Source organism: Mya arenaria, chromosome 7 (genome assembly GCF_026914265.1).
Source record: "Mya arenaria isolate MELC-2E11 chromosome 7, ASM2691426v1".
Classification (NCBI taxonomy): domain Eukaryota; kingdom Metazoa; phylum Mollusca; class Bivalvia; order Myida; family Myidae; genus Mya; species Mya arenaria.
Window position 1 is genome coordinate 28,132,795 of NC_069128.1, and position 10,905 is coordinate 28,143,699.

The following is a 10,905-nucleotide window of genomic DNA, read 5'->3' on the forward strand; positions in this document are numbered from 1 at the left end:
GAAGATTCCCATATTCACCTTTGCGTTCCTCACATGGACACCCGTGCCGGACCAGAATGAAATGCCATTAAGTGTTATCTAATACATATGTTAACATTTGTTGAACAAGGCAACAATGCGTATCAACGTTTTTGTTTTTTTCCAAATAGTGATTTTCATTCGAAAAGTAAGTGGGATTTGTCAAAGACTAGGACCTACTGAACCACGCCCCGAAAACCAACATGTTTGTTTACATGGATTTGGCTATTTTACATTCAAATCACCTAAGCTGGAAATATGCGAGGTCCAATGTCTGAGAAACAAACAATGCAAGTCGGTCAATTTTCACCAGACGAAGGAAAAATGTGAACTTAACACCGAATCGGAGCTTACCGTGAATCGGAGCAACTTCAAAACATTCCAAGAAGTTGTCTACGTCGACGCTATGGAGATGGGAGATATAAAGGTTTGGACCATTAGGATTACCTCGGCCATATTCCATCGAAAACAAACTCGAATGTATTCCGGTACATCACTAAAGTAGTTCGTAAAAAATGAATATAAGTATTAATAGATTGATCGTTTTTCTATTATTATTGCATAAATAGATTGCCAGGGAAGTGTATTTGTTGCAAAAATAATTTTAATTCCCAAGATTACAGTCATTAAGCTTAACTGCTATAATTGAAATTACTGCGCGATCTACTTGCAGCGTAGTTTAAATGTAAAGATTTTTCTGAAATTGTAAACCGTCCATATACATCCGAAGTTGTTTTCGATTAAAAATGGTCGAGGAGTTACGAATGAGGTAAGGAAGTGTCATATTTGACAGTTGGACTACATCCATGTCGAACACATTGTTTGAGGTCTTCGATGTGCGAGGTTTGATCCAGAATTATGTAAACCTCCAAATGTGTTCTTATTTGCTCAACGTGTTCTGGTGGTTTGTGGAAAACATTTATTTTGTGGTTTTATTTTCCAACTGTTAAACCTGCAAATTAAAGCACTTACACTTCTTTTGCGGGACAAATATATTGGCTGTTATCTACCATGTCGCGGAACGCCATATAGAACGTTTGATGTTCAACCACATCGACAACATAAAATATACACACTTAAAATGCTCCCATAGGTTGTATAAATATGTTTAATAGCTATATTTTGATTGCCTGCTGAAGAGGTTATTGTGCAAATGCATAAAAACTACATTTTTGCAAGACATGACCAAATGTATGATATCAACATGTGAGTTCCTGTTCCAGGGGTACCTGGGCAGCTGTATGGACCACACCTGTCCTGCTGGGACAATCTGTGTGTCGGCACCAAGTGGTACCATGGCACGATACTCCTGTCTACAACAGGATAACTGTAGTATTGCCATGTTCTGCCCTGCAACATCCGACATATGTGAGTCTACAATTTAGCAGCTTAGTTATGGTTATAAAAACACCGTGTCTAAGTTTGGAAGGGAACTACCAGTGAGGTATTATTAACAAACATATGTAGTTATCCCCATATTTCATGACCTCATCAAAAACTTTATCTTAAACCCGCTGGTCACTTGACGCTAAAAAAGGCACATACGAGGACAAGATACTACATGGTGTCTCTCTCATATGTAATGGGTTGATTAAACTCTGTACTTCTTAGGCGACTGTAAATTAATGGCTTGATTTCATCCCCGCCTACCCCCTCTTTTATACTTCTTAGGCGACTGTAACTTAATGGCTTGCTTTCATCCCCGCCTACCCCCTCTTTTATACTTCTTAGGCGACTGTAACTTAATGGCTTGATTTCATCCCCGCCTACCCCCTCTTTTATACTTCTTAGGCGACTGTAACTTAATGGCTTGCTTTCATCCCCGCCTACCCCCTCTTTTATACTTCTTAGGCGACTGTAACTTAATGGCTTGATTTCATCCCCGCCTACCCCCTCTTTTATACTTCTTAGGCGACTGTAACTTAATGGCTTGATTTCATCCCCGCCTACCCCCTCTTTTATACTTCTTAGGCGACTGTAACTTAATGGCTTGATTTCATCCCCGCCTACCCCCTCTTTTATACTTCTTAGGCGACTGTAACTTAATGGCTTGATTTCATGCCCGCCTAGCCCCTCTTTTATACTTCTTAGGCGACTGTAACTTAACGGCTTGATTTCATGCCCGCCTACCCCCTCTGTTATACGCCGCCCTTAAATGTTATTTACTCAGATAAAAGTGTTGAACTAAGGTATGTGATATTGTATCGGTGCGGTACTGTCCTACGGTGTCGTTGCAAAACATTCGCACATAAAAAGATTTGTTACGATCATGTTCGTGATTCGTATAGAAACACATGTGTATGGAAGAAATATTCAACAGTTAACAGTCATTTAAGAAAGAAAAAAATGTCACCCCGCCCCATTTACAAAAATGAATGAAAATCTAGCAATAAAATTGTATTGGCCTTATAGTTAACTAATTAATGTGTTTTGTTTCAACAGGTGTCTGTCCAATGTACCTAGTGAACGGACAAGAGCCTGTATCTAATGCCCAAATTACAGCCTCGTCTTTTTTTGCGTCTTCATATGTCCCTTCAAATGCCAGACTAAATGCCGTAACGACTGAAACGAAATGTGGGGGATGGGCTGCAATAAACAATGACGAACACCAATACATACAGGTATATTATCATGTTCTCAGGATTATTTCCTTTCCGTAAAAGCAATCAAAGCAAGTACAGCATCAATTTAAAATTTCGGAAGCTAAACATGTACTCATGCTTTAGATATTATATATATATACACCCATTCGGCAAATCAATAATGGATATGTACCGGTTTATCGTCGATAAGTCTTACTATATGTAATTGTTGACGAATAATGTTTTATAACGCACTTAATCAATGAACAGCAATCTTATTTATTGACACCCTGTAGTTTTCGACGTTTAAACACACTCACTCTAATCCAACCAATCGGCATTTGCAATGTCATTGCTCCATTTGACATATACATGATGTCTATTATCATCAGAAGTATCTATACAACTTCAAAAACACGATTGCCTGGAGATAAATTGACTTTTGACGAACATCCAATTGAAATACGAAACTGTTCTTGCTCTGACCAAGAAAAAAATATATGTAGTGTCTCTCATGTCCATATCATTTAAACGTAAACGAATCTCTGCATCCCATACCGAACTTGTAAGTCGAACCCCTCTTCTATTATTTGTGTGTCAAACTCCTCTTTAAACTTTTGTGCGTTGTTCTCCTCTTCCGTCATTTATGCCTCGAATTCCTCTTCTACCGTTTGGTGTCGAGCACCAGTGTTACCTTTTGTGAATCGAATGTTGGCTCTAACATTTGTGTGTCGAATCCCTCTTCCACCTTTTGTGCGTCGACCTCCTATTCCATCAATTGTGTGTCGAACTCCTCTTCAACCATTTGTGTACCTAAATCCTCATTAAACCATTATAATGGCGGTCTCTTTTACTAATATGTGTGTGTCTTACGCCTCTTATATTATTTGTGTGTCGAACTGCTCATGCATCAATTGTGTGTCGATCTCCTCTTATATCAGTTGTATGTCAAACTCCTTTTCCCACCATTTATATGTCGAACTCCACTATTACCGTGTGTATGTCGAGCTCTCCTTACATCATTTGTGTGTCGAACTCCTCTTCCACGATTGGTGTGACGAGCTCCTCTTCCAACATCTGTGTGTCAAACTCTTCTTTCACGATTTGTACGTCGAACTCCACTGTTACCTTTTGTGTGTCAAACTCTTGTTCCGCTATTTGTGCGTCGAATTACTCTTCTTCCATTTGTGTGTTGAACTCCTTTTCAAACAATTGAGTGTCGAACTCCTTTCCACCATTTGTGTGTCGAGCTTCTCTTCCACCATTTGTGTGTCGAACTCCTCTTCCACCATTTGTGTGTCGAACTCCTCTTCCATTATTTATGTGTCGACCCCTGTTTTTTACCATTTGTGTATCGACCTCCGCTGCCGTCATTTGTGTGTCGACCTCCGCTTTTTGCCATTTGTGTGTCGACCTCCTCTGTCACCATTTGATTGTCGAACCCCTCTTCAATTCTTTTTGTGTCAAACTCCTCTCCATCATTTGATTGTCGAACTCGTCTTCAACCATTTGTGTGTCGAGCCCCTCTTCCAACATTTGTATGTCGAACTCCTCTTCCAACAATTGAGTGTCGAACTCCTCTTCCATTATTTGAATGTCGAACTCCTCTTCCATTATTTGTGTTACAAACTCCTCTTGTACCATTTGTATGTCGAACTCCTCTTATACCATTTGTGTGTCGAACTCCTCTTATACCATTTGTGTGTCGAACTCCTCTTCCGTTATTTGTGTGTCGAACTCTTCTTCCATTATTTATGTTACAAACTCCTCTTATACAATTTGAGTGTCGAACTCCTCCTTCATTTTTGGTGTGTTGATCCCCTCTTATACCATTTGTATGTCGAACTCCTCTTCGAACATTTGGGGTGGAACTCCTCTTCCAAAATTTGGTGTCGAACTCCTTTTCGAACATTTGGGGTGGAACTCCTCTTCCAACATTTGGTGTGGAACTCCTCTTCGAACATTTGGGGTGGAACTCCTCTTCCAACATTTGGGGTGGAACTCCTCTTCCAACATTTGGTGTCGAACTCCTCTTCGAACATTTGGGGTGGAACTCCTATTCCAACATTTGGTGTCGAATTCCTCTTACAACATTTGGTGTCGAACCCCTCTCCCAACATTTGGTGTCGAACTCATCTCCCAACATTTGGTGTCGAACTCGTCTTACAACATTTGGTGTCGAGCTCCTCTACCAACATTTGGTGTCGAACTCCTCTTCAAACATTTGGGGTGGAACTCCTCTTCCAACACTGGTGTCGAACTCCTCTTCAAACATTTGGGGTGGAACTCCTCTTCCAACACTGGTGTCAAACTCCTGTTCGAACAATTGGGGTGAAACTCCTCTTCAAACATTTGGGGTGGAACTCCTCTTCGAACATTTGGGGTGGAACTCCTCTTCGAACATTTGGGGTGGAACTCCTCTTCCAACATTTGGTGTCGAACTCCCCTTCGAACATTTGGTGTCGAACTCCTCTTCGAACAATTGGGGTGGAACTCCTCTTCAAACATTTGGGGTGGAACTCCTCTTGGAACATTGTGGGTTGAAGTTCTCTTCCAACATTTGGTGTCGAACTCCTCTTCGAACATTTGGGGTGGAACTCCTCTTCCAACATTTGGTGTCGAACTCCTCTTCGAACATTAAGGGTGGAACTCCTCTTCAAACATTTGGGGTGGAACTCCTCTTCCAACATTTGGGGTCAAACTCCTCTTCCAACATTTGGTGTCGAACTCCCCTTCCAACATTTGATGTCGAACTCCCCTTCCAACATTTGGTGTCGACCTCCTCTTCAAACACTTGGTGTCGAACTCCCCTTCCAACATTTGGTGTCGAACTCCTCTCCAAACATTTGGTGTCGAACTCCTCTTCCAACATTTGGTGTCGAACTCCTCTTCGAACAATTGGGGTGGAACTTCTCTTCAAACATTTGGTGTCGAACTCCTCTTTCAACATTTGGTGTTGACCTCCTCTTACAATATTTGGTTTTGACCTCCTCTTCAAACATTTGGTGTCGAACTCCTCTTCAACATTTGGTGTCGAACTCCTCTTCAACATTTGGTGTCGAACTCCCTTCAACATTTGGTGTTGACCTCCTCTTCAATATTGGTGTGAACTCCTCTTCAACATTTGGTGTCGAACTCCTCTTCCAACATTTGGTGTCGAACTCCTCTACCAACATTTGGTGTCGAACTCCTCTCCAACATTTGGTGTCGAACTCCTCTTCAACATTTGGTGTCGAACTCCTCTTAAACATTTGGTGTCGAACTCCCCTTCAACATTTGGTGTCGAACTGCTCTTCAAACATTTGGTGTCGAACTCCCCTTCCAACATTTGGTGTCGAACTCCTCTTCAAACATTTGGTGTCGAACTCTCTTCAAACATTTGGTGTCGAACTCCCTTCCAACATTTGGTGTCGAACTCCTCTTCAAACATTTGGTGTCGAACTCCTCTTCAAACATTGGTGTCGGAACCCCTTCAAACATTTGGTGTCGAACTCCTCTTCAACATTTGGTGTCGAACTCCTCTTCAAACATTTGGTGTCGAACTCCTCTTCAAAATTTGGTGTCGAACTCCTCTTCAACATTTGGTGTCGAACTCCTCTTCAAACATTTGGTGTCGACTCCTCTTCAAATTTGGTGTCGACTCCTCTTCCAACATTTGGTGTCGAACTCCTTTCAACATTGGTGTGACTCCTCTTACAAATTTGGTGTGAACTCCTCTTCAAACATTTGGTGTCGAACTCCTCTTCAACATTGGTGTCGAACTCCTCTACCAACATTTGGTGTCGAACTCCCCTCTCAACATTTGGTGTCGAACTCCTCTTCGAACATTGGTGTCGAACTCCTCTTTAAACATTTGGTGTCGAACCCCTTTCAACATTTGGTGTCGAACTCTCTTCAAACATTTGGTGTCGAACTCCCCTTCCGACATTTGGTGTCGAACTCCTCTTCAAACATTTGGTGTCGAACCTTCTTCCAACATTTGGTGTCGAACTCCCCTTCCAACATTTGGTGTCGAACTCCTCTTCAAACATTTGGTGTCGAACTCCTCTTCAAACATTTGGTGTCGAACTCCTCTTCAACATTTGGTGTTCGAACTCCTCCCTTCACATTGGTGCTACCTCCTCTTCAAACATTTGGTGTCGAACTCCTCTTCAAACATTTGGTGTCGAACTCCTCTTCAAACATTTGGTGTCGAACTCCTCTTCAAACATTTGGTGTCGAACTCCTCTTCGAACAATTGGGGTGGAACTCCTCTTCGAACAATTGGGGTGGAACTCCTCTTTCAACATTTGGTGTTGACCTCCTCTTACAATATTTGGTGTTGACGTCCTCTTCAAACATTTGGTGTCGAACTCCTCTTCAAACATTTGGTGTCGAACTCCTCTTCCAACATTTGGTGTCGAACTCCTCTTACAATATTTGGTGTTGACCTCCTCTTACAACATTTGGTGTCGAACTCCTCTTACAATATTTGGTGTTGACCTCCTCTTACAACATTTGGTGTCGAACTCCTCTTACAATATTTGGTGTTGACCTCCTCTTACAACATTTGGTGTCGAACTCCTCTTACAATATTTGGTGTTGACCTCCTCTTACAATATTTGGTGTTGACCTCCTCTTTCAATATTTATATGCGTAATGTGCTGTAGACGTTGAATGAAGGAGTTTGTTCTGCGTGACTTGATCAGAATTTTGGCCTAATTATTTATTACTCCAGAATAAGTATAGTACAAAAATATACCTTTGTGAGATTCACAAAAAAAATCAAATTATGTATTCAACTGGAACTGCAGTTTCTTCTAAAGCTTTAAAAATCTAGGCCAAAAACGAAATTGACTTGGCATAAGTTAATTTAACTTTCTGTCAAATAAATAAAGTTTGAATTATTTTTACAGACGGTCAGGTATCATGTACAGGCAAAACATTAAGAACGAATTTTGTGCATGGTGTATTTCGGGAACTGTTATTCTTTGTCGTTTAATGTATTATAAATAGTGAAGCAATCTTCTTTATACCTCACTTGTATAGAATATATAATTTTGAAACCATCTTGTGTGTCGCATTACTCTTACTAAATTTGACGTTTTTACTTCGATCTTTTAAAGAAATGCTGGCATCATATGGCAATGAATAATGGTGTTGAACTGCTTCTTATTCAACTGGAATTTTTTTCAGATAGCACGCACGTATGAACGTTAAAGATGCACTCTTACTCCCAAATAAGACTTACCACAATAAAATTAATTGTTTTAATATACCAAAAAGGATTAAAACATTTAGTAAAACAATGGTATTTATGAATGATATCGAGTTTGATTTGATAATAAGGTGCAGAACACACGGTATTCTATCTTATGAAACGATAGTAGATTAGGGTAAATCTTTTAGCATTCACCAATCATTTAATATTTTTGTGTTTTCAATTATTAAATATATGGTAACAATCGTGTTATTAGTAATTAACATTTTCCATGAATGCATTAGTTAGTAAGTAGTTAAAATTTATGTTTATTATACATGTTGAATGTATTAATTTTGAATAAGAGTATCACTTTTTAAAGAATGGTTGTGTGCAACATATATTCTGACCGGAGGTGGCTCTTAATTGTTGGGTATTGATCATATTGTGTCGATAGCTCAATCACATCTCTTAAGACAGAATATGGCATAAACAACTTTTAAAGTGGCATTCATTTGACAAATACAATGCGGAAGGGGCATCCGTATACTACGTACACAACGATAGTTTAGCGTCCTGAAAACATTCTAATTATACAGTTAACGTAAACGATTGCCGAATATGGTCGTTGTTTGTATAGCAACGTCTATAACATATAAGGACACACGTGTAGCCAACACAATAAAAGGCGGGGGAGGGAGGAATAATTATAAAGATACAGTCGAAATCCGATACGTCGAAATCTGCTATCTCGATTTTCTGGTTATGTCTAACTTTTTTTCGGTCAAGTTATACACTTTTTGTATTTCTGTTATATCGGATGTTCGTTATCTCGAAGTGTTTCCCGAGGTCTCAACGACTTCAACATAGCGATTTTTACTGTATTTATCGTTACTTATATAGTATCAAGTTTTTGAAATATATCTGTCCGAAATTTGTCTGATGATACATACCTTCGACGAAAGTAGAAATGAACATATTTCATATCTTGTTTTGTTGAATGATTGGTATATTTACACCGTTTTCATAGGTTGAGAGCTTATCACGTGACAAATAAGAGCGAATTGATATTCACTAAGATATTAAAAAAAGGACGTTGTTAAAACAAACCCGCGTTCGTAACTGGATGTGACGTCATTACCGCTGTACGAAGTGATACAAAAAGCAATCGGAAATTGAGTTAACGTTCGTTACACGTTATTCATACTGTCTAGTCGTGAACACTATGAGTGTTATGACGATATCGATGTGTATCATGTTTTAATGACCATAATGCAATATTCTAACAGGTGCAGTTCAATGGTCTAAACAATGTGGTAGGCGTGGCCTTACAAGGTCGACACGATTACGACCAGTTTGTGACCGCGTACAAAGTCTTCTACAGTGGTGACTGCGTTGACTTTTCCACTATTTTGGACACCAATGGCAATGATATGGTAATGTCTAAATGGAATAAACCCTTTATTTCAGTATATCCTCAAGGCAAGAATAGAATTGTCGATATGAGCTAGTCTGATGCCGATGAACAATCATTTTACATGATTAAAAAAATATCGTGCCGCTGTCCGAGCTGCATTTATCCGTTTAAAATGGCGCATAATGGTTTCCCAGCTAGTAATGTGTTTATTTAAAATGTGAAAGGCACGTTATTGGTACAAATAAATAAACAGACGATTTTTTTATTTACTGGGATATACGTGATAGACAGACCCAGAAAAAAATCGTATTAGAAAAAAAAAACGCAAAAACTGCGAAAGATTCATGTAACATAAGTGATGCATCAGTAAATAAGATTCAATATGTTGGACACATCGATATCATTTTTATGTAAGATTTTGATTATTTTCTTTTGTCTTGCTATAAATATCATCTGGTGTTTAGTCCCTTAATGGAGATGGGACATTTTATGTCTTATAGCACATTTATCTCTGTTTTATACTAAACTATTTATTCCTGATAACAAATACGTTATCTTAAACGATTTAAATCGAGCTCAACTCTTTAAAATACCAGGCGAAAGGGTGTAGTATTGCCTGAAATTGTTCTGTCAAAGGTATAAACATAAAGAAGAACTCATTATTCATAGGTATTTAACGGAAACACGGACAGGGATACGATTGTTACATCGATGTTGCCCAGTGACGTGATCGCTCTCTGCGTCAGACTCAACCCTGTCAAGTGGAATGAACATATAAGCCTGAGGTTCGATATTCTCGGATGTCCGATAAGAAAGCTGAACTGAAAAGAAACAAGTTCATGTTGTATGCTAGCAAACCATTTATTGCTTTTTTTCAATATGCTCGTTATGACATATCGATTTTTCCAGAAATTTGGTATAGTGCTGTCATTCCTACTTCTACCATCGACAGATTAACCGTTCTGGTGGGAAATAAATTCCATTAGTAAAATGCTTCTTTTCACTGACTAACAGTTTTAAGGGCAACAATTACGTGTTCGGTTAATTTTCTACCACCATCAATATTAAAACATTAATCTTACATAGTTCTTAATGAAGTTGTTATTTTCTTGAAATTTAATGTAGTTTTGTCATTTTCGCTTTTACAACCGACCGATTAACCCCCATAATGATTTTGGTGAGAAGTGATTGTTATTCTAAAACTGTTGCTTGTCGCTAAACAACATTTGTTTTATAAGGCAACAATTACGTTTCATGTTATTTTCCTTTATTCTATGTTTTCCAAAATATTATAGCGTTTTATTAGTGAGATAAAATTGATACTTCACTGTGTCAAACAGTGAAATATCAATTGATATTTTTCACTGTATGAACCAAATAAAATGTCAGCCCGAAAAGGACTTGGACACAATTTCGATAATGTCATTTCCGAAATGACGTTACGTTCGAATTCAATTTTTCTAAAAAAACTACAATTTTAACTGTCGTTTTATTTCCATTTTAGGCATATAATAAAAAGAAAATATTTTTGTTTCAGTGTAAGATAGCAAGACGTTTGACAACGTTTGTTCTACGCCATTCGTGAAACATAGCCTTTGGTGCTCAAACATTGAAATATATTGCGATCTTACACTGAAACGAACAATTATCCACTTTATCAGCATCCACATTAAGATTTTGCATCATATTGCATAGGACGTCGATGTTTG

The 10,905-nt window shown here is 38.7% G+C and overlaps 1 protein-coding gene across 1 annotated transcript; it reads left to right on the plus strand.

Moving 5' to 3' along the window:
- Nucleotides 1-312: 312 nt before the first annotated feature.
- On the plus strand, nt 313-10,021 carry LOC128241047 (inactive carboxypeptidase-like protein X2). The gene is made up of 5 exons (XM_052958033.1): nt 313-445; nt 1,242-1,386; nt 2,461-2,639; nt 9,069-9,215; nt 9,866-10,021. The coding sequence occupies exons 1-5, from the start codon at nt 425-427 to the stop codon at nt 10,019-10,021; spliced, it is 648 nt and encodes a 215-aa protein (XP_052813993.1). The 5' UTR covers nt 313-424.
- Nucleotides 10,022-10,905: the final 884 nt, after the last annotated feature.

Bases quoted from the DNA above. Each gene is read 5' to 3' on its own strand.
- LOC128241047 (XM_052958033.1), top strand. From the start codon at position 425: ATGGAGATGGGAGATATAAAG. The intron at 2,640-9,068 runs GTATATTATCAT...ATATTCTAACAG, and splicing joins ACGAACACCAATACATACAG to GTGCAGTTCAATGGTCTAAA. The intron at 9,216-9,865 runs GTAATGTCTAAA...CATTATTCATAG, and splicing joins ACACCAATGGCAATGATATG to GTATTTAACGGAAACACGGA.